The following is a 27,918-nucleotide window of genomic DNA, read 5'->3' as shown; positions in this document are numbered from 1 at the left end:
TGGAATTAGTTTGTTTTTCCATTTCTGGGCAAAGGCAATCCTTGCCGCCGTAATTACATGTAGTATTAAATACTGGATTTCTTTTTTGTATTTCACAGACATTATTCCTAATAAAAAAACTTCAGGTTTCCATTCTATTTTAACCCTGTTATTGCCTCCAGCCAATTTTTGATCCTTTCCCAAATTTTTTAGCCTCCTCACAGCTCCACCATAAATGGTAATATGTTCTGTGTATTGATTTGCATCTGCTACTTCCTGAAGAAGCCTCTCCCCAGTTGCTTTTGCTGTCGAGATTCTCTTTTGCTGCTGTTTCTTGTCAATTAAACCCATCCTTTCTTGCCTTGGTTTTTTTAATAAATTTACCCAATCTTCCACATCACAATCTTTTGATTTCTTGGAGATAACTATAACGTATCCCATAATATTTTATTCTACAGGTTAAAGATTCCCAACTTCTCCAACTCTTCTTCTCCAAAGGCCTGTGGTTGGAGGAACAACAGTTTTGGCTGCAGCTCATGGGAAGAAGTTCTGGTCGAATCAAATTGTGAACGTCCACTAAGAGGGATGCAGTCATCAAGGTGGCACATGCAATCCTAGGGGGCATCAACGTGAGTTCTTTGTCAAAAATCAAAAGCAGCCATTCCTTCTTTCCCCGCCTTGTTAGTCAGACTGCAGCGAGAATATAACACCCAATTCTGGATGCCAATTTTAGGAAAGACAACTGGAATATGTCCAGAGGACAGCAACTGAGGTGATTGGAGACCTGGAAGGAAAAAAATACTTCTTTCATTTTTCATAACTTCCTCACCCTTCATCAAAATGTCCAAGCAGCTTATTTAAAAAACAAAGCAAATTCCAAAGGCACATTGCAACAAGTAAAAGCTGCTGCAAACAGTCTCCAAGGGCAGCACCAAGACAAAACATCCCACCACAATGGAAGAAACCAGGCCAAATGGAAGGGCCTCCGTTTGCCTGGAAGCCAAATGACCTTAAGAAGGATCGTCAGACTGGCTAGGGTCAGGTGGATTCCTGGGCAAGTCTGCTGATGAACACGCATTCTTTCTCCTCCCGCTTCAGCAAATGGCCAAGGAACTGAAGCCTTATTGAGGACTAGGTGCAGTCAGCAGGAAGAGTCACCCCTGCTGTTGGCTGGGAAGCTCTGAGGGGGTGGGAGCTGTGAAGATATCCAGATCCAAAGCTTTGGGTTGCCTTTGAAAGTTGGAACCACAGTTTTACTGTCTAAAATCAGGAGGAGCCTGGAAGCAATAAACAAACCAAAATTAACCTGGTTCTCCTCCTCCTGGCTCCAGTCAGGGTAAACTGGCGCTTCTCATTCCAAAGCCTCACGTGCACAGAAGATCTGCATTGAACAGCCTGAAGAACGGAGGCATCTCCCTCTCCCGCCCCTCTTTCACCAACTCTGAAAAAGCAGGTGTGGACCTGAGGCCTTTAAGGAACTGAGAATGAAACTGCCGAGGGGGCGGAAACAGCTCCAGATGTGGTGACTATTTCTCAGGGGGGAACCACTTGACTGGAACATGAACAAAATTGGGAAGTAGGTTGAACAAATTTCTCAGAGCAGAACGATTACAACATTTGGGGGTTTTCTGTTTCTGTTTCTTTCTTAAAAGGGAAACATGAGATACATTTATAAAATCATTCTCACTCCCATGAAAATTGTGGCAGATTTTAATCTCTTTCTTTTAATATCGTAATTTAGTGAGGTTGAACGGTGAGAAATTCAGGGAAGATTAAGAAAGTTTTTATTTTTGCATCCAGCAGAATTAACTAAGGAATGTACACTTCCTAAGGGCCACCGACAGGAGCGGCGACCGGGGGGGAATAAGCCAATGCACTAGAGGGGTGGACTGACTTTAATGAGCACCATTTGTTTCATTGGATTAATTGGAAGAAACAAGGACAGTCCAGGTCAGGACTCAGATGGGAGACCATCAGAAATCCCTGGACCAAAAGTCAGGCGGGGAAGGGAGGAAACTTTGCCCCAAAGGGAGACAGTGGCAAACCCCGTCTGCACAATTGTCAAGAACACCACACAAACATGTTGTGCTGACCAGAGATGAGCCTGACACAGGGCAGCCGGTTGGGAGGCCTATCAGAAAAGCTCCAGCTGGAAAGAGGCTGGGCATAGAGTCTCTCCCTGTGGCTGCAGAGGCCTCCCTCCTCCTTTCCTCCTCAACTGCCCTGCGCATGTGGCGGCTTCTGGGCCAGGAGAAGTATGGCACTTGTCCAATGGAAGGTGGCCAGGTGGAGCCGCCTCCCACCAGGGACGCAGACTTTCCCTGCAAGGGGGACACGGAAGACGCCCGAGCCTGCTCCACTGAAGCGCACCTGGCAATATGGACTCACATAGCCACACCTTAGATGGCCACCGAGCACTACTTGGCCATCGTGATGAGCCCAGGAGGGACCACAGGCTCTGAGGGAGGGTCTTTCCATGGTGCTTCCCTGGGGTGCTTTTGGGGGGGGGGGCTAGGAGGCCAATACCAGGTTCACAGCAGCCTTGCTCCCCCTTGGTGAAAGGAGCTTGGCTTTGGCTTTGGCTTCAAGGTGGGCCTTGCCCGGGGGGGGGGGGGTGTTATCCAAAGGAGAGGCCGCTTTCAAGCCCTTCTCTGTGCACCAGAAAGTCTGGCTGGGGAAAACCAGCCAGTCAGAGATGTCTGACCCCCGGGGAGATGAAAACGAAAGGAGCTGCATCTATTCTAAAGCCCTTCCAGATGTCGCTCTCTTTATTTCCCCCTCCTCAAAGGTTTAGTTTTACAAAATGAGAAGGACAGAATGTTAAGTGGAGCAACTCTTAAATCCAGCTAATCGATTCCAGAGGATGGGAAAGGCGGTTTCCCTGGACGCACTTTCATTCAGTCTCGCATCTTTTGACCGCAGAAACAGCCCCAAATGAGGGTAGCGGGGTGGCAAATTGCCCAAGTGGTGGAAATCAGAAACGGCCTCCAAGTGGAGAACCCAACAGTTCCCCCCAAAGGCTTTGGGAGGCAGCACTCCCCACAGGGGGGGGGGGACAACCCAAGGCCAAGAGCCATGGGAAGTCAGGATGGGAGCTGGGAAACCAAACATCTCTAATGCTCCTTCTTCCTCCTCTTTTCCCCCCAACAGCAGCCATCTGAGGTGAGTGGGCTGAGGCAGAGGGACTGGTGGGAGGTCACCCAGCTGACTTTCATGCTCAAGCAAGACTGAAATTCACGGGCACCCGGTACTCTCCTAGTGCCTTAGCCAAACTGTCTCTCCACCTCCCTCCGGTGAAGACAGGGGCCGTCCAGAGTTGAAGGAGGCTCTCAGTTCAGAAGCAGAAGATGAGCAGCCAGGCGGGGTGGGGGGTCGCGGCGGGGTGGGCAAGCCGGCAGCCAAGAGCTCCTGGCATCTCTTGATGCTCCTTCCCAATTGTCCGTCGTCGCGCTCCTTCTCTGGCAAAACCGGCGAGTCCCGCGGCAGAGAGGAGGCGCGGGCGGGGCTTTCCCCCGAAGGGGGCAGCGGGGAATGCCCAGAGGAAGTGAGAGCGGAGCCAGCTGCTCCAGCGCACGGCAGCCGACGCTCTTCTTTCAGTCGCCCTCTGGCAAACCCCTCGGATGGCCGGCATGGGGGTGTCGGCGCTGCTGCTGCTGCTGCTGCTGCTGCCGCCGTTCGCCTCCTGTCTTGCGGGCCACGGTGAGTGAAGAGCCAAGCGCGGCGACTGCCAAGCGGCGGGCCGGCCGGAGCGGGAGGGGGAGGGACGCCAACGGCCTGCTAACCGCCCGGGCGCTGCTGCCTGTGTCCTCAGGCGGAGAGCGGATTCTCGCCGCGCCCACGGACGCCCACTTCCAGGCCCGGCTCTTCCATCACCTGCTTCGCTGGGAACCGGGCCCTCAAGCGGCTGCCGCCGGGGTCCTGTACGAGGTGCAGTATCGGAGGTAAGGGCAGGGCGAGGCAGGCGGGGGAGAGAGGCGGCTCGGCTCGTGTCTTCCGTCGGCTTCACTTCCCGCCGCCCGCAGGCTCGGCAACGACAGCTGGAGGGCCGCCGCCAACTGTACCCGGATCGCGCTCACCTTCTGTGACCTCACCTGCGAAACTCAGCAGCCCGCGTTTTACTACCTGGCCCGGGTGCGCGCCGTAGCCGGGAACAGCTCCTCCGCCTGGAACAAGACGCGCCGATTTACTCCCAGCCAAGGTAGCGCAAGAGGCCGAAGAGCCTCTCCCTCCGGGACCAGGCAAGGCCCGAGAGCCACGGGCTTTCCGTGGGGAGGGTGGGGGGGATGCCGGTCCCAGGAGGCCAAACTGGGAGGGGCTCAGGGCGACCCTTTGGGGTGGCAGCTTCCTCCAGGTGCTCTTCCAGCTTCCTCTCGCCCGGCCCGGCGGTGAAATTCGATTTTTTTTACTCCCTTTTTACTGGTTCTGTGGGCGTGGCTTGGTGGGCGTGGCAGGGGAAGGATACTGCAAAATCCCCCTTCCCTCCCCCCCACTCTGGGGCCAGCCGGAGGTGCCATTGGCCGGTTCTCTGAACTACTCAAAATTTCTGCTACCGGTTCTGCAGAACCTGCCAGAACCTGTTGCATTTTACCTCTCCCCTCCCCTCCCCTCCAGCAACTCTATGGCTCTCCAAGGTGACCCTCTCCAGGAGCAGGAACCAGATCCATGTCTCTCTGCGGCTTCCCACCAGCTGCTGGGCCAACCTCTCTTATGAAGGCAGCTATGAGGCCTGGGGGGAATATCTTGCCCGAGTCCGAAGAGTGTCCGACGACCAGGAGGTGAGCCTCAGTCCATCTCCAGGGCCCAAGTGAGCGGTGGGGCTGACTGGGGGAGTTGGAATGGCAGCTGCCGAAGCACCCGCAGAAGCCCCTTAAGAGCCCAAGGGTGCCATGGGCTGGGACAACAGGCGGCATAAGCTTGGTAGGGGGGAAGGCTTATTTGGCCTGACGAGGGTCTGCCCATTCCCCTCCACAGCTCCTGCAGGCCCACAGCAGTCTGGAATTTGACCTGCCCCTGCTGCTGTGGGGGGAGGAGTACTGCATCAGCGTGAAGCCTCGCGTGACCTCCAGGCCAAACCCTGCTAACTGGACGGAGGAGCAGTGTGTCTCCATACCCCCCCTAGAAGGTGAGCACCAGCCTTCTCTCTGTACCTCTGGCTCACTCCCTGCACCCAAGAAAGTCAGAGCCTGTGGCAAAACCCTTCCCCTCTCCCCCTCCCTCCCTCCCTCTCCCCCGCCCCCATCACACACAGCCACAAACAGTGAAGCTTATCTTAGAGGCAGCCCTCTGCTGGCCCATCTAAGTCATTGGCCTTAACATACTACTTTCTTTAAAAGTCTGGAGGCCCCTGAGCAGCTTTGAGATAAAATTGGGTATTTCTAGACTAGAAACGGGTCAAGTGGGGAGAAGGCTCTCTTGGTCTCAGCCCAAGACTAACAGGGAGAGTGGCCTTTATCTAGCTCCCCAGGGTTAGGATCTTCCTAGGTCTTTTACTGCCCTACATGGGACAAACATTTTTTTCTGGATCAAACTCTTGGCTTGTTTCCTACACAACGGCTGGTACATTTGGTGGCCAGAGTAAGAGGGCACAGTTTGCCCAGCACTGCCTATCTTGGATGAGTGGCCTGCCCTGAGAAATCAATCACGTGTGGACATTCCTTTGCAGAGAAGACTGTCCTTACCCCGAGTTTGGCCCTCCTGACTCTTCTCAGCCTTGGAATTCTGGGTGCAGGGCTGAGCTTGGCCTCTGCCTACAAGAAGAAGCCCACAAGGATGCCTTCAGTCCTGGTAAGGTCCCCTCCTCCCCAAAATAACCACCGCTTCCCAAAACTAGATGGCCTTCAGAAAGCCAATAGGAAAGTTCTCTGATGCTGGCCAAATCCCAGCTCCCCAAAAACTCTCGAAGAAGGAATGGTGTCCATTGTCCAAAGGGTGAGAGCCCCCCCCCCCGTTTCCAGGGTATTTTGCCCTCCCCAACAATGACTTAGTTAAACTGCTAACTTTCTTTAAACGTAGAAGCCATTTTCGAAAAACCTTCCTCACCTGAAGCTAAGAGAGGATGGTCAATCCACAGCTACAGGGGTGGGGGGGGAAGGATCTGAATCCCCAGCCAGCTCTATTCAGATTGATTGATTGAGCCATTGTCCATGCTGATTATTCTTTCCCTTGGAAAGGGTTGTTGTCTGGGGGGGGGGGAGGATCTTCTTTCTGGGAAGAACCTCCTGAATTGGGTGAGATTCCCGGAAGAGCTGGAGTGACCCCTAGCTGGGGCTGCCTGGGGACTCTGCCAGCTGACTCTCCCCCTTCTTTTCTTTTGCCTACCAGAAATCACCCCTTGGGCACAGCTTCTGCTGGGGACTGATGGAGCAAAGTGAAATCTGCATCCAACACATGGAGACCGAGTCCATCCAGCAGCTCTTCTTCCTGGGCCCACAGGATCACGCACACCTGGAGGGGAGAGGGAGCCCTTGCACTGGAGCGGTGCTTCCAGAGAAGAACGGCCGGCGGGAAGAGGAGGGAAGAGGGCTGAAGGAAGGCAGCGGCTGCAGTGCAGACAGTGGCATTTGCCTGCAGGAAATCTCTGGCAGCCTGGACAATCTGCATTTCACCTTGGACATTGGTCAAGAGGCCGGCGTGCAGAAAGATGCCGGAAGCTCTGGGATAAACGGGCAGCCGCTCCCAGGGGAAGGATCACCACCCGAGGATGTGACTGAGGCCCATTTTTCTGGGTACAAGCAACAGTCAGGGGCTCCTTTGGATTGCCTGGGGCCTCCCTCCAGCACGGATGGGGAGCTGCTTTTGACTACTGGCTATTTGAAGCAGACCTTCCTCGGAGCCCCCCCTGGCTTGCAGGGGGCTGCTCTCCCGAAGGACTTCCTGCATCGCCTGGGTCAGGAGAAAGAGCAGTTTCCAAGCAGCTTGTCCCCGGATGTCTTCGGACCGTAGGAGTGGCAGCCTCCTCCTCTCCAGACAAGAGCCTCCCTTGTCACTTCCCCTCCAGCGACAGCTGATCTGGGATCCCCAGGGATCTCCTTCTCAGGGCTAGGTATAAGAGGTCTGCCTCCTCCCTGGGATCCACAAGGGCAGAACCCTGCAGAGAACTGAGAATCCCTCTTGAGAGCGTGAGAAGGGAAGAGGGAGCCCGGATGCAAAGCTCCTGAGTGCCTCATTGCATTTCCTCTTCTTTTCAAACTCTCCCGAAGGCCTCCGGTGGTCTGTGAGGCTGGAGGAGAAACCGGGGGTTCTCAAGGCAGAAACAAAAGCGAATACGGTGAGGTAGTCCTCGCTTAATGAGCAGAGTTGGGACCAGCAACTCAATCACCAAGTGATCTAGTAGTTAAGGCATCCTGTGACGGCGGCATCCTGTATTTTTCCTGCCAGCTTCTCCGTTGGCTCTGCTTGTATTAAGCTGGCTAGGAAGCCCCCACGTTGCTCATGCGACCATGGGACCCTCTGATAATGGTAGCTGCCCTCTGGATGCAAAGTGCCCGAATCTCAAGACATGTCTGTCAGGATACTGCAACAGACGTAAGTGCGAGGACTGGTCGTAAGGTTACTTTTTCAGCACTGTCATAGTTTTGAACAGTTGGTAAACAGGGCAGTTGTTAAGCAAGGACCACCTGTGGTGCAGCTCACTCTCCCTTTTCTTCTGAAAAGGAAAGGAAGGCAAAAAGGGCCTTGAGTCTGGGGAAGGCTGTGCTACGAAAGGGGGCAGTGGGGGCCTCCAGTAGGAAAAAGACCTGCCCCTCTGGATCCTCTGCAACGGTTGGTTGGTGCCATCCAAAGGGCCCAGAGCTGCAACCCGGGATGGACTCCATCCAGTTCTCTCCATGGAATCCCGTCCTCCTGACCCCTTTTGCCTTTCCAAACATCCGCAGGAGCTGCCCATTTGCTGACTGTCCGGGAGGAGAAGCCATGCGGTGACCATGCAGCTGGCCGGCAAAGGTCCAGCCATTCCTAAATAGGAGGGGGGGGGGCTGGTGTTGGAGGTCCATCTGGAGTCCTTCCCTAGGAAGGAGCTGGAGCAGTGATAAAGAGCCAGACCTCAGGCACCCGGATCTCAGGGAGGGCCCTGGGATGAGGAGGCGGGGATAGAGACTCTGCCTTGCCTGGGAATGGTGCTGGGCAACAGAAGGGGGGGGGGGGCACTCAGCTGCCCAGGTCTTCAGCAACTCACAGGACAAGCCTCTGCTCAACACAAATGCACCTTAAGTCTTGCCTCCCCCCCCCCCTCTCGAAGAGCCCTCCTCCCAGGCCAAGCTTCCTAAAGAGGGCACCCCAGACCATCTTTTATTTTATTTTATTTATTGTATTTATTTATTGTATTTATTTTATTTTATTTAAAGAATTTATATGGTCACCCAACTCTGACAATGTGAAAAGCTTACAAGAAACCACTAAAATAAAAATGACAATCAAACTGTTTCTGTTTTTCTGGTTAATGCAATAGTCTGGACAAAAGGATCATCTTAAAAAAGCCTTGAATTTTTTTGTACAAACCAACTTTATTTATTTAATGTATTTTAAACTCTGCTAAATTATCCTTACCAATGTCTTTTGCCTTATTTAATGAATATTGTGTAGATATGTGATACTTCAGGATTAAAGTTTGAACACAGCACAATAAAGAATGCATTTCCATGATGGTAAATTAAGACTTTGGGGAACGGAGCCTCTTCCCCCTCCCCCGGCCCCCCAGGTGGATTGGATGTTTCTCAAGAAGGTTCCTCTAAAGGGCTTCACCCTTCTTGCCCATGGCTGGGAGGGGCTTATGCCAGGAGGGCTGGCGAGTTCCTGTTGTCCTAAACAGGGATCGGCCTCCCTCCCTCCTTCAGCATTTAAGAGCAAGGATTTGTCCCAGGATTTGTGGGAAGAGGGGTGGGGTGGACTATAGAAGAGGGGCATGGACTGAGCCACTTGGCGCCAGGGAAACCCATCCGGAATTCTCCTGTTAAGGTAATAGCTCCACAAGCAACTGCTGTCTTTCTATTTCACACACACACACACACACACACACACACAGACCCCTCTGTCTGCAGAGAATCAAAAACTGAAGAGAAGCAGCCCAAGGCATGAAACGCCCCACAGTCAACCAAAGGGAGGCCGCGGCCCAAGCACTGCTGCTCGTGTGCTGCCTGGTCAGGGGCTCCGTCAGTGGGGACGATGGGCTGGCTAGCTGCAGGGTTGTTACAGCAGCTGGTTCTGAAGTGCAACCGGCCAAGGCTGCTGGTCTAAAGAGAAGGGCGCTGGGATTTCATGGAGCACAGAGCAGGCGTAGACATGGCCGGGATTGCTGGGACCTGACAATCCAGTATTACGCAAAAGAGCCAAGGAGGGATTCAACTAATCCAGCTTCCTTCCCTAGAGTCCCAGTAGGACACATGACTCAACCTGCAGGAGCACCGCCTGCTCCTCCTCCCACCACCACCCTGAAAAGGGATTTAAGTTGATCGCATCCCCCCCATGCATTGTTTCCAAGAGGGTTTTGAGTTCTGGCCACCCTTCAGGTATTCTCCTTGGGAAGCTATTTTTCCAAAGGTGCTTTTTTTCCCCCCCTTGAAAACATTTTGCTTTTCATCCAAGAAGCAAAAAAACTCATTCTTTTTTTGGGGGACAACCATGACCTGGATGATTGGGAATCTCCACAGACATTCGTTAAGCTATTGTAAACATCCTTTTCGTCTTTGTTGCTCTTCCCTGCACTCTTCCTAGGGCCTCAGCATCTTTTTTGTATCGTGGCGACTGGAGCGGGATGGAATCAACCTTCGAGATGGGACCTCCCCACTGAATTAGAGAGTGGTGTCATCACTTCCCGTGACCTCGGTGCTCTCCTCCTGCTGATGCAGCCTGGAATTGCTTTGGCTTTTTCGGCTGCACCCGGGTGACTTATGCTTAAGCCAGAGTCCATCCCAGCCTCCTCTCAGCTGCAGTTGAGGCAGATATTCTCTCCCTCTGTTTTTTCCTGCCTAAGGGCAGAATTTATTTTTTCCCCACCACCGAACTGCACCTTCTTGAATTAGACCCATCTTGAATGTTCAAATTGGTCAAAATCTTTCTCAATCTTGAAGGCATCTTTCAAAGTTTTGGCAATTTCCCCCACAGTTGGCGTCATCCACAGTTGATGAGTGCTCCCTCAATCCCCTCCTCTTGTAGGTCATTTCTGAAGGTGTTGGAAGAGCCCTGGAGCCAAGACCCTGAGGAGCCCCGCTGCATACGTCCGTCCAGGCAGATTTCGTTCTACTGAGGACCACACGCTGAGTCTGGTTGGCCAGCCAACTTCAGGTCAACCTGGCAGGAGTCCTAAGGAGCAACCTGGAAGGAGTGGGGTCCACACATCTCTGCTCTCAGGAAGAGGCTACCCAGCTGCCCAAAGCCAAAGCTTTCCCTCCTGCCGCCCAGCACTTCAGATCCTCATGGCAGCTATGGAACCGGGCCAGGATGATGCTGGAAGAGCCTCATGGTCACTTATGCGCATCTCCGTCCTACAGTCCCTCTCGTGAAATTGCCCACAGCCGACACCTGCTCCGTGTGTGGCACCACTGATGGTGAAGGGAGGGGCCAGCTCCAGTCCCAGCGGCCTCAGGTTGCTAAAGGGGGCAAAGACACATCAACTGGCAGAAGTATGCTGGTGGGGGGCTTAGTGTTATGGCACCTATGGCAACTCTTATGAACCCCAAAGCAGCTCCCTGAAATGCACTTACCGGATGTGATAAAATCTGAGCACAAAATTAGGCCCTGGAGGAAATAAAACAAGGCAAGACGGTTAAATTCTGAGCACCAGATTCTTTAATACTTCTGCTCTAGAAAAATTACAGAAGTGGTAATGGAGTCCCTCTTTAAGGCTCTACCGTTTTAATAAGGAACAAGCCCAGGCAGGGGGGGAGGGGGAATGCTGTGTGGAGGGATTAATCCTCCCCCTTGAACTGACTTTCGATAGTGAGATGGGCACCACACAAATCTAATAAATAAATAAAATAAAAATACTTTCCATTTCTCTCTGTGTTTATCATGCACAGCTACCAAGCCCACCCCCCCCACACACACAATAGGAGCCCCCACATTCACTGTTACTGCTGCAGGATCATATAAGGATAAAGGCTGGTTCCCATCAACCTCCTCCAAAAATTGGTTTCACCATTAGAGAGTCTGCTGTCTGCCGTGATGAAAAGTCTCTGGGGCTGCAGCTGCTCTCTGCTATCTGAGGTGAGGAAATCTCCCCAAGCAGGTTCCTGCTTTTCCAATTGTCCCTAAAGTCTAAGGGTCTCCAGTTACCTTGCCATCACATCTATGACTCCATTCTGCCCCACTTACTGTCCCAGCAGGGTCCTTCCTGGTACCACCTGACCAGGACATAGCCAAGAACTCCGAGGATCAGGAGGGAGAGGCTGACACCAAGGACCAAACCAGGGATGCTGATGGACTCTCTTCCTGCAAATAAAACAGCAGGGTCTGGGGAAGATGGGGCACTGGGCTGTTTGACACCAGTGGCCAAGTGAAAGGCCCTTCAGCCTGGGCCTGGGGTACCCAACTCCAAGAAGAGGGGCAGTGTGGGAGGCATTCCTGTCTGCACATGCGAACATCTGTGTGAAAGTGGATGGGTGGGCTCATGAGCCACTGGCACACGCCCAGGGAGCTGCAGCCAAGCATCAACTGTAGTCTGAAAACTTTGGAAAGGGGGGCCCAACTTTTCCAAGCCAGTTTCCTCCCCACCCCCCCACCCCCCTTTCTCCTCCTGCTCAAAAGCAGAGACCCAAAGAGTCCTCCTACCTGTTCCCCATGAAAGGAGGCACCACACAAGTCAAACACTGGGGAGAACAAAGCCGAAGGAGAGAGAGGATGTTGCCTCCACCCCCAATGATGTTCTTACATGCAGACATTCCTGGGAATAATAGAACTTGGAAGGCAGGCATGCCCTAAGGAAAGTTTTTTTTTCCTTTTTATCTTTTATTTCCTTATTTTGATTCAAGCATCTCACTCCTCCTATTGTTTTTATTGCCACCCTGAAGAATATTGTGACTACATCGTTATAGTAAAGGCTTAAAACAAGCGTTTAAAACAAGATTCCTCTAAGAACCCACCCCAGAGTTTGGGCATGATGAAGTCGCTGCGCGGAGCGAGTGGGGCTGTTTTGGCCTAGCAGATACCCTTGTCTGGCGGCGGCTGCTTTAGCAGGGCCGGCTTTTCCCTCCTGCCAGCTAGAGGTCTTATCCGTCAGAGCCACACTTAAAGCCCTGCTCCTTTTGCCCACTGAACCCCAACCCCCAGTTTGTGGCACACGTGGCACTGACAGTCCCCCAGTTGGCAGGCATCCATTAAGCAACCGAGGGGAGGTGGGTCTTCTGCCTCCGGCTGCTGCGAGCAATCCCTTCGTCCGCCAGAAGGGGGCGGCAAATGCTTTCTAATTTCAGCATCTGATGCGAGCTGTCAGGAAAACTCTCTCTCCTTTTCCTTTTTTTGGACTCTCCTAAATCCTCAAGGTAGCAACCGATCGGCACAATGGAGTCTGTTCTGTCCCAAGCCTCTAATATATAAGGACGCAGATTTGGCTGTCTGCCACAACTAAGGAGGCCGATAAGCAACCCCTTGGCTAGGAGCCCAGAAAATTATCTCTATGAAAACAAGGCTTGAATTCACGAAATTCTCCCAATCTTTCACTACGCTTGGATTAGTAAACTCTTGTTTCCTGCAACATTCCCCTCCCGTCGCCCCACCAATAAGCTCTCAGGGAGGGGCCAATCAGTATCCACCTGTTCCTATTCCCTTCTGTGAGCCTTTTTCCAAAGCTGCTCCCTCCTCCTCTCAGCCTCCCTCTGTTCTTCCTCCCTGCTCCCTGACTCGGATGATGCCATCTGGTGGCCAACGGGCCTCTCTAGCCCCTGCTCTGATTCCCCCAGACTCCAAGATCCCTATCGCAGCTCCTGTTTTTGAGCCAGGTTTTACCTACTCTGTACTTGTGCCTTTGGCTCCTGCGTAAATATAAAACCTTTCTTTTCTCCACATTAAATGTCAAGGTGTTGGATAAGGCCCATTGTTCAAGTTTGTCAAGATCTTTTTGGGCCCTGAACTTCTCTTCTGGGGTGTTGGCTATTCCTGCCAACTTAGTGTCATCTGCAAATTTGATGAGTTCCTCTTCTATTCCCTCATCTAAGTCATTGATGAAGATATTGAAGAGTATTGGTCCTAAGACGGAACCTTGTGGTACCCCACTGCTTACCAGTACTTCCCTCCATGTAGACATACCACCATTAAGGACTACTCATTGAGTATGGTTTGTCAGCCATTTAGAAATCCACCTGGTGGTGATGCTGTCTAGCCCACATTTTTCTAGTTTAGCAAGAAATACGGGTAGGTTGTGGTCTGCTTTGTCAAATGCCTTGCTGAAGTCTAAGTATATACTATTTCCACAGCATTTCATTGTAATTTAGCCATTTTGTCAAAGAATGAAATAACATTGGTTTGGCATGATCTGATTTTAACAAACCCGTGTTGGCTATTAGTTATAACTTTGTTTCTAGATGTTCACAGATCCGTCCCGTCCCGTCCCCCCACCCCCGCCACCCCAGTATCTTCCCAGATATTGATGTTAGGCTGATTAGTCTGTACTTTCCCACATCTGTTCCCCCACTCCCTTTTATTTATTTTTGAAGATGGAAACCACATCAGCTCTTTTCTAAACTTGGTGTTCCAGGATTTTTTAAATATATGATACAATGGTTGTGAGATAACATCTGCCAGCTCCTTCAGAATTCTGGGACGTAATCCATCAGGTCCTGGTGATTTATATTCATATTTATATTTCCTCGCTTATCAAGCATTAACAGCTCCCAAGTAAACTCAGGTGTCTTTTCAGGGGAGTGGTACTCTTAGTTTTTTCTCTCTTTATACATTTCTCTTCTTTCAAGATAAACCTTCCAAGAAGGCAAGCTACATCCTTTGAAAAGTAATTTTAAGCATCTAGTATAGCAAGAAAAATTGTAACCAGTCAATCTTGAGAAAATAGCATTTTCATTGCCAATGGGAGGCAAGTAGAAGAGATGTTCCTTTGGCATTGTGCCAGCCTCTTGAGGAATGGCAAGTTTGCAAAGCTCAGGGTCCCCCCTGATTCTATCCCGAACAGACATGGCAGGTCAAAGGCAGCATCCTGAATAGTGCTTGGACGGGGGGGGGGGGAGCAGGGAACAGAAAGGGTCAATCCCAGCCAACCATTGTCTCTACAGACAATGTAGGCAAACTCTTTTCTGAGCAGAGGAGACTGGTACATGGCTGGTTTTGCCAACCCTGGAAGACACAGATAATTGAGGCTGGGCCATCTCCACCCAAGAGGATGTATTGAGGCCACTTGTGTCCTTCCAAGGTGGGCAAAATCTAAGCACGTCCTCTGGGAGGCTGGCCTTCTGTCAGCACACGTTTCTTGTACAGGTCTACCATTTGTTTCTCCTGCTCAACATAGCTACTGCCTCAGCCCACTCAAAGCAGGAGATGATCAGAACTGTCATCACAGGTTATCCAGAATCTCTGCACATCTTCTCCCCAAAGTTTCATCATCTAAATTCAAGGCATCCTCAGAGAAAGCGTCTTCTGTCGCCCAAGTAGTTGAGAGACCCAACGAGCCCAACACTCCTGGCAACAGTTCCTTGCACAGCCAACGTCATTAGCAGGCTGAGAATCAGTGGAGCACAACCTACACAGGTCCAGAGAGAGGCTGCTGATCCAAAGCCCTCAAAACATCACTCAGCCCTCCTGCTTCCTCTGCCCTTCGCCCATCAGGGCCACCCAGAAGAAGAGCAACGCTAAACCTCCCGAATAAGCCAGATGGAAACCCTGCCATTTCTCAGAGCTCTGGGATTCCACCCCCACCCATCGGTACCTCTTCAAGGGCCTGCATCTCATGGGGTGGGGTGTGGAGCTAACTCGGGAAATTCAACTTTTACCTGTCATTGCAAAATGCAAAGCTTGCCTACAGGAGGCCAGACGATTCCCTTCTGCTGGCCAACGGGGCTCTTAAAGCAGCTGCTCTCTGGGAGCAATCAGCAGGCAGGAACTGCAGGGGCTCCCTCCAAGGCCGCCCCTCTTAGCACAGGCCCAGCGACTGCGCCAGGGGCCAATCTGGGAGTTGACGCGTCGCCTAGCAGCGCACTTGCTTCCTGGGCTCCAGGCTGCTCTCAGGCTCCGCCTCTTTCTCCTGGCTGCCCAGGCAACCCAAAGCTTTTGTGGGGGCGGGGGGGGGGGGATGAAACGTCAGCTTCTGGCAAAGAAGTCCCTGCCCGGCGCAGAGTGGAGGGAGAATGGAGCCTTAGACCTTCTCTGGGTTCCTCTCCCAGGCGCCTCGGATGGGACGCGGGCAGGTAATCCCCCCCCTCCACCGCCACCTCCCCTTATTCAGTCCACCCTGGCAATTGTCTTGGAGGGAAAGGAAGACCCCCTGCCGCCCCCCTGCCAGGAGTCCCTGAGCGATGCTTGGAGGAAAGATGGGGGTCGAGGTGCAGCCAATAGCTCAGCTGAGGTGGGGGGCGTGGAGGGGAAACGCCCTTCGGGAGCTGTAGGGAATGAGGGGAACCGAGGCAGAAATGCGCATCTGGGCGGGGAGGAGCTATTCACGGCTAAGCCCAGAGCGCCAGGGAAGGCAGCCCCCACACACCCATCCATCCAGGCCAGCTCTCCTGCCGCTGCCGGTTTGGCTGGCGCTCGGGGAGGCTGGCGGGAGGACCAGCTGCTTCCGGCTAGTGGCGGGAGTCCTGAGGCGGCTGCTCCGGCATGAGTGACTGTGCACAGAGCATCCTGATCCAGGAAGGGGCGCAACTGACGTACCAGGCGAACCTCGTAAAAGCCCCCCCAATCACGGCCAGGTAGGAGGAGAACCACCATAAAACGGTGCCCCCCATTCCCAACCCCCCAAATTGTCGCAGTAGGATACCATGGTCGATGGTATCGAAAGCCGCTGAGAGGTCTAATAGGACCAGGACAGAGGAACAGCCCCTGTCCCGGGCCCGCCAGACACCTCCAAGGCCAACCCAACCAATGCCGTCTCTGTGCTGTATCCGGGCCTGAAACCCGACTGAAACGGATCCAGATAGACAGCTTCATCCAGGGACTGGGGAAGCTGACGTGGTACCACACTCTAAACAACCTTCGCTACAAAAAAGCGAAGGTTGGAGACCGGACGATAGTTGGCTAAAGAGGCTGGGTCCAGGGGAGGCTTCTTAAGGAGGGGCCCCACCACCGCCTCCTTCAAGGCGGTAGGAAAGAACCCCTCTCTCAACGAAGCGTTGGTGATCGCCTGGAGCCAGCCTCGTGTCACCTCCCGGAAGCCGAGACTAACCAAGAGGGACACGGGTCCAGCACACAAGTGGCAGCACTGAGTCTCCCCATAATCCTGTCCATGCCCTCGGGGGTCACAGGGTCAAACTCAGATGGTCTCCACAAGATTCATCCCCGTCGATTCGCCCGAATCTACCCAGTCAGAGTCCAAACCTGTCCGGATCTGAGCGATTTTATCCTGCAGATACTGAACAAATTCTTCAGCCCTGCCCTGCAAGGGGTCTTTCCCAGCTCCTTGGCTAAGTAAGGAGGGGGTCACCCTAAACAGAGCAACTGGACAGTTATCTGTGGACGCGATAAGAGCAGAAAAATGTTGCAATTTTGCCGCTTTTATTGCCACTAAGTAGGATTTAATATGAATTCTTACTAGTGTTCGATCGGATTTGGACCGGCTGGTCCTCCAACCACTCTCTAGGCATCTTTTCCGGCGTTTCATCTCCCGGAGCTCCTCGGTAAACCAGGGAGCTATCCGGGATCGACACCTGGTCAGAGGCCGCAAAGGCACAACACGATCCAAAGCCCCAGTGGCCTCCCTATCCCAGGCTTCCGCTAGGGCTTCGGTCGAGTTGTGAGCAAGGGATTCAGGAAAAGTCCCAAGCTCCATCAGGAACCTTTCAGGGTCCATCAGGCGCCTGGGGCGGAACCATTTAGTCAGTTCCGCCTCCCTGCGATGAGGGGTAGCAGTATGGAAGTCAAGCCTGATGAGGAAATGATCTGACCATGACAAGGGTTGGATAGAAACATCCCCTAAATCTAGATCATTCATCCACTGCCCAGAGACAAAAATTGGTCGAGCGTGTGTCCCCCATTATGGGTGGGGTCTTGAATTAACTGAGTTAGGTCCATAGCCGTCATGGAAGCCATGAACTCCTGAGCTGACTCGGATGTCTCGCCAATGGAAGGCAGATTGAAATCCCCCAGGATCCAAAGCCTGGGGAAATCAACCGCCAATCCAGCTAACACATCCAGCAGCTCCAGCAGGGCCGATGAAACGTAGCAGGGAGACAGGTATGTAACAAAAAGGCCCACCTGAACTCCAAGGCCCCATTTCACAAAAAGGGACTCACACCCGCCTATCTGAGGCACAGTGACCTCCTGAGGTCCGAGACTTTCCCTAATAACCCCCCCCCCCACCCCTGCCCTGGGCTCTCGGCTGGTGAAACGCCCGGAAGCCTGGTGGGCATAATTCACTAAGGAGAACACCCCCCTCATGGCCCAACCCAGGTCCACTCTACTCTCTTGTATGAGGTCGTAAATGAGAGGAGCCTTATGTACCACGGACCTGGCGTTAAGCGACACCAGCCGGAGACCAGGGTCCTGTTATCCCGAGCACCCAGGGGTGTGAGAAGGGTGACGAGGGTCGGAACACGTGATCGCTCTTAAACAGCGGACCCGCATCCCCCGAACATAATTTGGCCCTCGGCCCCCACCACCATATCTGCCTCTCCCACAAACAGTAGAGATGGTGGACCCCCCCCCCAATGGAATGGCTTAATGTCTCCCCCGGAATCCCAACCCTTCCCTGCACTCCCGACCCGCGCCCATTGGTTAGCTCTGGCCTGTGCATGTAGGTGCATATAGTATACTGCTGGGGTTTCTTGCCAAAATAAAAAGCAGACCCCTAGGGAGAAGAACTGTCTTTATTGCAAGGATTGCTGAGTGTCTGCATTACAAGAAAGAGGGGCCCCAAACTATGGGGCAGCCAGGATTTTTATGGAGGTTGGGGCTACAAGGAGGGAAGTCTTCAGAATCTTCAGAATGGCTGGCCATTTGGGCTACCTTCTTGTCCTTGGGCAAAGGGGGCCCTTCCCAGGGCCAGTGGAGCTGGAAAGCCACTCTTGGGCTTCTTCACCCAAGGGGTTGGTTTAAGGGTGGCTCGCGGAGGGCCTTGCCTTGGTGTCGGTGTGAGCCTGAAATGATTGGGCAGAGAGAGGACGGGGTGGGGAAAGCGTGCAGCAGCCTCCATTTTCTCTGCTGGGTTTATTTTCGGCATTACATTATTGAGCTCCCAGCCCCGGGAAGACGCAGAGGGAGCCTGATGGGCCTTTGGCCTCCTGTAGCCAGGCAGGGAGGGTGGAAGTGGCAGAGTCTCTGTTGGAATCCTTCGGGTGAACCCATTTCCCTCCTATGAGGTCATTTCCTATTATCTTCCAGAAGAGCGAAGAGACCAGAGATTCCTGATTCCTCTGCCCATCACCACTCGGGTTAATTCAGCTTGCTGTGAAAGGCTTTTTTTCTGCACAAGGGCGTAAGACCCCGTATGTATTGGGTGGGGGGGGAGACACCTCATATGTTTGGTAGTGAATGCAGCTGACACACGTATTGGAGGGGGGCACCTCTTTGCAATCACAACAGCTACGCCTGGCAATGATTCCCCTGAAACCTCAGACTGAATGAGAAAAGCTGAAGACTTGTTGCCTCCAGCAGAGGAGCAATTAAGCAGGGTGCGGAAATGGCCTGAGGTCTCTGGGCATCCTTGGGCCTGGCTGCTAGTCGTGTGTGGGGGGGGGGAAGGCTGCCAGTTGCAGGGAGCCAGGGGAGGGAGGGGGTGCCGGGGTGAGCAGGATGCAGCGGCTCCTCAACCATATTGAGTTGGCACCTGACCAATCTGGCATCTTGTTCACCCGGGCAGCCGACAGGGAATGTGCTCTTTGGGGTATTAAATTGGGCCAGGAGGGGGGGATTTAGTGACAAGGCCTTAGAAATGCTGCTCTTGTCGTGCTCAGGCGAAAGGCTCCTGTCGGGGCCCTCTCCCTGGCAAGGAGGACACCAGGGGACGGGCATGCAAGTAACGGAGAGAAGCTGAGGGGAAGAAACGGCAGCATGGCAGGGCAGCCCTTGGGCATTCTCCTTGAACAAGGGCAGCCTAAAACCACGAGGCTATGCAAAGGAGACCCTCCAGCCCCCATCCCTTGAGGCACTGCTGCACATCTGCTCCGCCGTCTTGCCAGGAGGAGGCCTGGAGAAAGACCCGCGTCCAGATGCAGCCGGCCCCCATCCTGAAACGCCAAAGAGCCCCTGGAGAGGACGATGCAGACGACCATGAACTCGATGCAGGTCAAGGAGAGCCAGCTTCTCGCCCTGCCCTTTCGGTCGTCCCTTCCTCCGCTGCCTTCTGAGGGAGCGAGGCAGAGCCTCCACCCCACTCCCCGATGCTGATGGGGTTTGATTGCCAGAAGGAGAACCAGGCCCTTGGCCTAGTGCCCATCTGCTGTATCCCTGCAGCTGCAGGGCTTCTTGAAACTGAACCTCTGCCCGAGTCCAGAACCCTTCGCCCTCCAGACATGCGCAATGCCAGGCTTGTCATCCGCCTCTGCAGTTTCTCCCAAGAAGCAGCGCTTGTTTGCAGCCAGTTGAGTAACATAGTTGTGTCTCAAGCATCGGAGGCTTGAAAGGGGGTCTTCTCCTGCCCTTGGTGGAGTCCAGCAGATCAACCTGGAGGGTTTGGAGCCCAGAAATCTGCACCTCATGGAGTCAGGCCTTTGGGGCCGATTTAGAGTCTGTTTTGGAGCCCGGCAGCCCATTCTCCGTGTTCTCATTTGCTGAAGAGCTCACAAGGCACTCCCTGCAGGAGACAGAGAAGAGACGGGCTCAGTCCCGCTTCGCCCTGGGGGTCCCAAGCAGAGGCCTTCCCGGGACTCGCCGCCCCTCCCCACGAGGGCATCCAGGAGGAAGGCCTCTGGGGAGCTCCACTGCCTGGAGGAGTCCCCCGTGGCAGGAGGGCCAGCCGAGGACCAGACGGCTGTCGCTTCAGGACCTGTTACTCACCCAGCCCATATCCCACCCAAGGCAGCGCAAGCACACTCACTTCTGTTTCCGCGTCTTCTTGAGGATGAAGAGGACCAGTTTCTTGGTCACCATGATGAGGATGATGAGCCCAATGATGCCACCCACAACAGACAAAATGATCCGTGTCAGTGTGTTGTCAACCTTCTCCACTGTGGAGGCAGAGAAGGGAGGGAGGGTCAGGGAGAAAGGAGCCACGGGCTCCCCCACAAGCCAGTGGCTCAGAGGAAGGCCTGTTCCCACCACCCCAGCTGCGGAGCTGGAAAATGCAGTCCTGCCTCGGTCGGTTGCCTGTACACGACCGAAGCAAGGCCAGGATCCAACGCCTGGCTGCTACTCACACTTCACCACCACTTTGAGAGTAACGGTGCCACTGTGGTTGGCGTCCTTCTCTTTGGGATTCTTGACCAAGCAGGTGTACGGCCCGGAGTCCTCGAAGTCGGCATCAAGCAGCAAGAGGGAAACGTTGAACTCCCGGTTGTCCTTGCTGAGGGGCAGGTCAGGTGGCAACATGTGCTTAAGGCTGAACTTGTAGTCTGGATGAGGCTCCGGCTTGGAGTCTTTGTTCTTTACGAGCCCTTTGAATATCTGCAGCAGGTGGAGATCAGTGAATGAAGCCATGGCTCTCAAAACCTTTCCTCCAGGTGGGATTTCGCCAGGGAGATTCTCTACTGTTCAAGAACTGCCTGACGCAGCTCACCCAGCGTCCCCCACAAAGGGGCTGAGGGCGGGGCCAGCTGAAGGGGACTATCCCCCCCCCCGCTCCTCCCCCTCCTGCTGTGCAGACAGTGGGATGCTTCCTGGCAATGCAGAATTTCCCATTAGGGCCCCAGTTTTCCTTTTCCCTCCACACTTGGACCCCCTTTTGGGGGAATGGGGAGGACGCCGTGCCTCCCCTCAAGACTGAGGACTTAGACTGCTTCCATCACCTCCATCCACAGGCCCTGGAGCAGAGGGACCTCCCCTCCCCTCCTTTGCAGAGACTGCACTGTGAAGAAGGGACGGGGGAGGGATTGTCCGCGCTCTCTGGCTGCCCTCCAAGCAGACCAAGTGGCAGCCCAGACTCTGCAGAGCTGGTAGGTAGAGACAGGCAAGGCCCCTTATCAACGGGAAGGCTGCCTTCAATCATTCACTGCCATTCATAAAAACACCGATCACAACACCCACAAGAATAAGGAATTACTCTCATAACTGAATAGTGTAGGTAGACCTTGCTTAATGACTGCCTCGTTCAGCGACTCTTCAGGGCTGCAAAAGCACTGGAAAGTAACTGTGTAACCAGTCCTCAATACTTGCAACCAGGGCGGCTTTGCTTTTGCAACTGCCCCCCCACCCCCCCACCCCCACCCCCGGTCACGTAATTCCCATTTGCTTCACAGCTTCTGACCAGCAGAGTCAATGGAGAAGGTAGCAGTAAAACCACAAGCCATGGTCACAGGGTATCTTGTTTACTGACCACATTGTTTAATGATGAAGCTGCCGGTCGCATTTGCGGTTGTTAAGCAAGGACTACCTGTAGATCTATTCATCTTCAAGGAGCCGTAGGTGTTCTCTGCTTTCTTAGCTTCATCAAAATGTCTAAGACTCAAACCAAAGCAGCCTTATCAGCCCCTCAGCCCCCCTCCCAGCCCGGCCCATTGTCAGTCACCGCAGGCCACGCACTTCGGTCTGATTGTGGCTCCATACGAAGGTGGCTTTCTCAATGCCGATGCAGGAGGTGAAAGTACAGGGCAGTAGCATATTGGTGCCATTCTTGGCATAAATGACAGGTGCTTTGCCCACTGACACCTCCAAGGCCAGTGTCCGAGAGCACAGCTGGAGTCCTAAGGAGGAGAAGAAAAGGAAGGAAGGAAAGAAAGATGCTCATCTTGTTTTTAATCTGACCTGAGTTTTTTTGAAGAGACGGACTCTCTTCACACCAAGTGTGTCTCCTATTCTTGCCTTATTTGCAGGGACCAATGACCACCTAAATAGGTTACAGCAAACTCAGAAAACAGCTTCCCACGTACATGTGGAGCTTGGCTCTACAAAGCCAGCTTGGGGAGGGGGGAAGGGGAGAGGGCAAAGAGCCATCCTCTCCACAGATAACTTTGTTCTTCAGCGTGCTTCCTGGCCCATGGCTTTCAGGCTCCCTCTGGCCACTTTACTCATCTTGAGCAAAACAGAATTGATCTCATATCCCCAACCCAGAGTTTTCACATGGCCATTAGGAAAGTAGAGCATCACTCAAGCGCGATGAAGTTGCTGGAAGGCCTGGCCATGCCCCACCTTCTCAAATTCCCAGAAGATGCATCAAATGGTCCAAACACATTGGACCAAACATGTTCTTACACAGGACCAAGAACGGGATCTCTATTGACATCATAAATCAAGCTAAAAGGTTCTCTGGTGTCCAATGAAGAGCCTCTATGCCAAGGGTGTCAAACTCAAGGCCCGGGGCCCAGATCCAGCCCATTGGTGCTTAGATCTGGCCCACAGGGCTGCCCTGGAAACAACAAAACACCCACCTGTGGTGCCTCCGCCAGCTAAAATGGCCCTCCTGAGCTCCGTTTTCGCTAGCAGAGGGTTGCAGGAGACTGTCACAGCCTAAAATGGAGCTCAAGAGCCTGTTTTTGCTGGCATAGTGCTTGGGCCTCTACAGGTGCCCCCAACATAAGTGATGTCAGGCTGGCCATGCCCATCCTGGCTCCCCGAGGTCAAAAACAACCCCGAAGTGGCCTTCAATGGAATGGAGTCTGACAGCCATGTTCTACACCCTCAACTGAAGATGCTACAATTGGGCAAATTGAGCGGAATGCTGAGAAGGTCCTGATTCAGCCAAAGTGTGTCTTCCAAGGATGCCATCAACCAAACAGAATTATCCGAAAGGAAGGATGGCCCTACCTCTTGCAAGCCAATAATGGAGTTATGGTGCTCTTTGAAAATGGTGACTGGTCAAAGTTTTCCGATAGGCCACTTTCCCCCCTCTTTGCAGCTTAACATACAGACTAAGTTCACGGAACATGCTAGACCAGCTAAAACAAATTGGCAGTTTGTATGAAGTAGGTTAGGGGACCCAGTTGCAATTTCAGCTCTGATTCCCAGTTCAAATGTCTGTGTGAAGATGTCTGTGTTGCCTAAAAAAGGCTTCTTTATGTTGTGCTCTCTGAAACTTGGCCAAGGGCAATTGTCGGAATCCGTGAAGTGGAGGAAGAGCAGAGTTCCTGGAGCAGTCAGGTGCAGTGTGTGTGTGTGTGTGTGTGTGTCTGTCTGTCTGTCTGTCTGTGTACAGTGAAGAGTCAGCTGTGCAAGAGTTCTTTCATGACTCAAGGACACTCAAGAGCTTAGCTCCTTCTCAAATTCTCTTCCAGCATCTCCTCCCAGCTTCCTTATATGTCTACAAGGGAGCCCAGTTCTTGGCAGGACTGGATGGCCAGGTCATCCCAATGACAAAGGGACTTGGGACCATGGTCCGAGATGGGTGCAGTCCCAACTCCAGGCGTTGGGTTGCTGTGTGTCTTGAACTCAACTTGTCCGTGGCATGATCACAAGTGAGGGTGCCCTGGAAGAATCCCCTTCCTAAGCACTTGTCCATCTGGCTTGGAGAGAATGGCAGCTGACCACCAGCCGCTGCTTCAGGGTGTGCTGCTGCTCCTGCCTGCTGATCATAAGCACTTGGGCACACGGTGAACCCACCCCGTCCTTGCCTGGGATCCAAAAACAACATGCCCAGGGAAGGGAGACCATGGGGTCAGTTGGGAAGGGCAGACCCAGGTTCAAATCCGCTCTCAGCCATAGAAACCCCCTGAGTAACCTTGGACATGTTATTTCCGTTCTCCCCAGGAGGTAGCTACTATGGGAATAACCTGGAAGAAGAGACACGGGGAAGCTGTTTTCAACTCTTGGAAGAAAGGCACAAAAGGAATATAGACTCCTCCCCCCATCTCACTCTCTGAGCCAATGGCAGTTCTTCTATCTCTGCCCCAAAGGGACCCTGACCACAGAGCAACTCGGGTGCATCACCATGGATAGATCTGGTGTGTCAAGGAAGACTCCAGGGGAAGCCTTCACTTACAAAAGCAGGCTTAGCCGCTTCTCCCGCGACCAAGAGCCTCTCCACCTCTGGCTCAGCTTTCCAGTGGGTTCAGCCTCCTCTGGCAGCCACTGTTGGGAAGCACCAGCCCAGGGCTGGTCCTTGCTCAGAAAGTCATCCAGCCTGCTCCCCACAGCACCGAAGATTCTGCACAGCCACGGAGCTCTGAATAGTTTTAGTCCACATGCAGGTAAAGTGAAGCAATTGACTGGGATTTGAATGGAACAAGCCTCTGCAAGGTGCCAGACCTTTAAGTGGCATCAAGCCAACACGGGAGCCTCTGGTTTGTCTGGGACGGAGCAATTGTCAGGCCCTAAAGGGGGCCTTCTGGCCCAGGGAGGAAAATGGGAGGGAGGAGGCTTTGTAATTAAAGTTTATTACAAAATATTTATCGGGCACTACAACATTATTTTACTACAGGTATTTGCCATTCAGAAAACAAAATAACTGGGGACTGACCTTGCTAACATTAGCAGAGTTATTTTTTTTCCTTTTTGCAGGAGTTCAATTAGAATTGCACTCTCTATAGGGGGCAGAATTCATTTAAAGGGGGTCCGCCTGATTCTCCTGAATGCCATTGTGTGACTGCTCCAGAGAAAGATTGAGACCCTTCTGACTTGTTCAGGGGTCTTGATGGGACACTCACATGCCAGGTCAAGGAAACAGCATCAGCGGTAGAGAGCGGGAAGGTGCCTCGGATCCTCTTCTCTGAACCCCTCAGAGCAACCCGCAGATTCCCCGCCCTCCCCTCACCCAGTTTCAAGAAGGAAACTTTCCGTGTAAAAGAGGCTTCTTGGAGCCGAAGCAAACTTCTTACAGCGAGGTCGTGTTTACCCCAGGGGCGTTGTCTAGGATTCTGCTCGAATCTTTCAAAAGTCCTCCGGGGAGGGGAGGGGGGGGCACGCAGAAGTGGCTGCCAGTTGGAGTAAAAAGTCTCCAACGCGCTACAGCAAATGCGGGAGGAAACGCCGGCCCTGCGCTTGCCCTATCCCGCTTCCCACCCCCACCCTCGCTCCGCAGAGACGGCAGGCGAGCCGCGGCGGGATAGGGCCAAGGGAACTGCAGTTGCGGCGCGCGCCAGCGGAAAGGGGACGGCAGATGTTCCCCCATTGCTGTCCGAGTCACGCGCCCTGCTAGGTGACCGCGGACCGGCCAGTTGGCTGGGCCCCCAGGAGACCGACGGTTCCCCGAAGCTCCGAGCGGCTTACCCAGCAAGACGACTCCCAGCCAGCCCACGGCCATCTCGGCAACTACTCGGCCGCCTCTCTCCTCTCCCGTTGACGCCGCAGTCTCCGACTGCCGAAGTTGCTTTAGCCACCGACCGCCGCAGTTGCCTCTTCGGGCTCCGCGCACGGGCCGCCCCTTCCAGCAGCCGGCAGCCTAAAAGGCAGCGAGAGGCGGAGGCGGACACTCCCGGAACCGCCTCCGCGGTGATGCCAGGCCCCCCGCGGAGGCGCGGAGGGAGCGCGCAGCTTCGTCACCCCGGGACCGGGGAGCAGCGCCGTCCTCCCCGAAGGTCGGAAAGACGGCTGGAGCAGGCGCATCCAACCCTCCCACGTTCGTTGCCTTGTACTTACCCCGGCAGGGACGGAGTCTTTCCACAGTCTGCCCCACCAACTTTCTGTTGGCAGAATTCGGCCTTAGGAACTTCCAAGCAAGATAGCCGAGGGAAGGTTTTTGGGGCGAAAATTCCTCCCAGGGGTAGGCGTGACTGTACCTTTATCTGTTTCGTAGAATAGGAAGGAAGCCCTGCGCAGCTTGGCCCTTCCTGGCCCTGAATCCCCCGCAGGGCAGCGGGCAAGCTAACTTCTCTCCAGTGGTTACAGGGGGGTTGGGATGGTTAGATAGGCGGTGGCTCGAACCCGTTAGTGCCGAGGATGGAAGGGCAGCAGGGAAATCAGGCGAGGGGTGGCCAGAGAGAAGATTCTTTCTCACAGGCAAAGGTGGAGTCACTGCTGAAGCGGCAGGAGGGAAGATTTCGTGCTGATCAAGGAAAGGCTACTTTCCCTTACGGGGAGCTGGAATCTTGCTGCCAATTTAGCTGGGCTGGCTTTAGGGACAGGCCTCTCCCACCAACACTCCCTGTGTCCTCCAAGTCCAAGCCTGCTTCAGGCATCTCGGGAAGGAATTCACAGACGCAGGAGGTGATGGGGCTCCAACATCCACTCTCTGGGAAGCAGCCGGCGGCCGTTTCAGTACAGCGACCCTCAGCCTCGCTTGTGCCAGAGCAACGCCACCCAAACTAGGCAGGGAGTTCCTTCTGGTGTGGCATAGAAAGGGGGGAGAGATGGGGGGAAGAAGAAAGGAAAAGCTCCTGGCTGAAGTGGGAGGGCAGAGGATGCCGGTCTTGGGGGCATCCTGAGCCACTTGGGCTAGCTTCTGCTGATGTGGCAGGTGTAGAGATGCTGCAGGAGGGGCAGCTTCTGAAGCTCCCAGAGAATCATGACTCAGGGATTGTGCAATGAAAGATAAAAGAAAAAAGAAAAAGAAGCTGTAAAGGTGCCAGAAATTCCGGGCAGCAGCCTGGGGGGGGGGGGGAGGGGGGAGCAGCTCCTATTGCAGGGGGGGGAGGGGAGTACTTTTTCCAGGCCTCTGTTGCGGGTGACCATTGCAGAAAGTCAGGGGCGCTAGGCCAAGAACCGAGGCCCATTGAGGGCCTGGCTGGACTTCAGCCAGGAGCTGGCCAGGGCTCTTCAGAGGAGGCATTCGCGCTCTCCGTGCAAAGGGGCGTTTGGTTGGTGCCAGCGAGCCTCAATGCTCAAAGAACGAGCACCGGAGAGGAATCCCAGCGCGCGCCGGAGGAGCTTGGTTCCCCGGGGCCGCAGCAGCCCAGCTTGATCCGTTTCTCCGACGCTCCTGTGTTCGTTTCCGCCGGGAGGAGGCAGTTTAGCCCCAAGGCCTCACAACTACCGGCCCCGTAAATCTCTTTGCGTCTCTGCGAAGCGGCGTAGTTGCAGCAGGAGCCTCTCCGACCCGCCGCCGGCGAATTCCTGCCAAGGGCTTCACCGAGGAAACCCGGCGGCTTCCCTGAGCCCGATCGGACCCTGGCAGGAGGGGGAGGGGCACGCGGCGCTCTCTGGCCGCTAAGGCGACCCTCTCTCACCGCCGGTCTCCGCCTGCGCGGGTGCGGCCGGCCTCATGCCCCGCTTGCGCCCCCACATTCTCGCCGCTTGTTCCTCGGGCGCAAAAGGAGAAGGACCCGGGAGCGCGCCCAGCTGGCACGAAGCAAGCTGCTGGCTTCGCAATCTTCCCTTCGCGGGAGGCGGAAAGCCGGGCATCCCGGAAGAACTGCGCGTCCTTGGGTTTCAAGTTGCTGTCCAGGCGGAGGAGTTGGGTTTCTCCGCCTCCGCGGGGGGGGGGTGTCTCTCCAGAGGACACCGAGGAGGAGGAGGAGGAGGACCCGGCGTTTCACAGAGCCCAAGAACCTCTGCGGACGTCCTCTGCCCTGGGACGCCCAGCTCCCGTTTGAGCCGTCTTCTGCTGCTGCTGCAGCCTCCCCTCCGCCGGCTGCTCCGCACTCGCGGCACCGCTTCCACCCCTCCCGCAGGAAGCCTCGAAGGGCCTCTTCCCGCTCTCCTAACCCACGCGCGCGGGAAAGTTTCAGGGACAGCCAGGCAGGCTTCCTCGAGGGCGCTGCCGAGTTCTGTACCAGGCAAGAAAGCGGGCTCCTTCAGGTCAGGAGACGGTCCGCGTTTCTGGAGGGCAGGAGAGGAGGAGAGTCGGGGCAGGGAACTTCTATCGTTTCTCCCGGCCAGAAGGGGTCCGGC

At 54.3% G+C, this 27,918-nt stretch overlaps 2 protein-coding genes and 1 long non-coding RNA gene across 4 annotated transcripts; 1 reads left to right on the top strand and 2 right to left on the bottom strand.

The window, feature by feature from the left end:
* Positions 1-356: 356 nt before the first annotated feature.
* Positions 357-4,157, bottom strand: LOC116517052. Its single transcript, XR_004256416.1, has 2 exons — positions 4,071-4,157; positions 357-763 (listed from the first exon to the last, which is right to left on the bottom strand). It is a non-coding gene; the product is annotated as an uncharacterized LOC116517052 (long non-coding RNA).
* IL10RA (interleukin 10 receptor subunit alpha) lies at positions 757-8,398 on the top strand. 2 transcript variants are annotated; one of them, XM_032229819.1, is made up of 7 exons: positions 3,594-3,678; positions 3,791-3,920; positions 4,002-4,177; positions 4,591-4,754; positions 4,951-5,101; positions 5,642-5,763; positions 6,301-8,398. In XM_032229819.1, the coding sequence occupies exons 1-7, from the start codon at positions 3,600-3,602 to the stop codon at positions 6,919-6,921; spliced, it is 1,443 nt and encodes a 480-aa protein (XP_032085710.1). In that variant the 5' UTR covers positions 3,594-3,599; the 3' UTR covers positions 6,922-8,398. The 2 variants fall into 2 exon arrangements, with proteins under 2 accessions (XP_032085709.1, XP_032085710.1); XM_032229818.1 differs by having other exon boundaries at positions 757-3,920.
* Positions 8,399-17,919: 9,521 nt separating this feature from the next.
* SCN4B (sodium voltage-gated channel beta subunit 4) lies at positions 17,920-26,678 on the bottom strand. The gene is made up of 6 exons (XM_032230125.1): positions 25,729-26,678; positions 25,360-25,531; positions 21,742-21,902; positions 20,421-20,667; positions 20,102-20,231; positions 17,920-19,858 (listed from the first exon to the last, which is right to left on the bottom strand). Exons 2-6 carry the CDS (start codon positions 25,391-25,393, stop codon positions 19,768-19,770), a joined length of 663 nt encoding a protein of 220 aa, XP_032086016.1. The 5' UTR covers positions 25,394-25,531; positions 25,729-26,678; the 3' UTR covers positions 17,920-19,767.
* Between the last annotated feature and the right edge of the window lie 1,240 nt (positions 26,679-27,918).

Source organism: Thamnophis elegans, chromosome 13, assembly GCF_009769535.1.
Source record: "Thamnophis elegans isolate rThaEle1 chromosome 13, rThaEle1.pri, whole genome shotgun sequence".
NCBI classification, from domain to species: Eukaryota; Metazoa; Chordata; class Lepidosauria; order Squamata; family Colubridae; genus Thamnophis; species Thamnophis elegans.
This window is presented reverse-complemented; position numbering and strand designations above follow the sequence as displayed.

Bases quoted from the DNA above. Each gene is read 5' to 3' on its own strand.
- IL10RA (XM_032229818.1), top strand. From the start codon at position 3,511: ATGCCCAGAGGAAGTGAGAGCGGAGCCAGCTGCTCCAGCGCACGGCAG. The intron at 3,921-4,001 runs GTAAGGGCAGGG...CGCCGCCCGCAG, and splicing joins TACGAGGTGCAGTATCGGAG to GCTCGGCAACGACAGCTGGA. The intron at 4,755-4,950 runs GTGAGCCTCAGT...TCCCCTCCACAG, and splicing joins GAGTGTCCGACGACCAGGAG to CTCCTGCAGGCCCACAGCAG.
- SCN4B (XM_032230125.1), bottom strand. From the start codon at position 25,393: ATGGCCGTGGGCTGGCTGGGAGTCGTCTTGCTGG. The intron at 21,903-25,359 runs GTAAGCCGCTCG...TCTCCTCCTTAG, and splicing joins GCTGGGAGTCGTCTTGCTGG to GACTCCAGCTGTGCTCTCGG. The intron at 20,668-21,741 runs GTGCGTGGCCTG...CACCTGCTGCAG, and splicing joins GGAGCCACAATCAGACCGAA to ATATTCAAAGGGCTCGTAAA.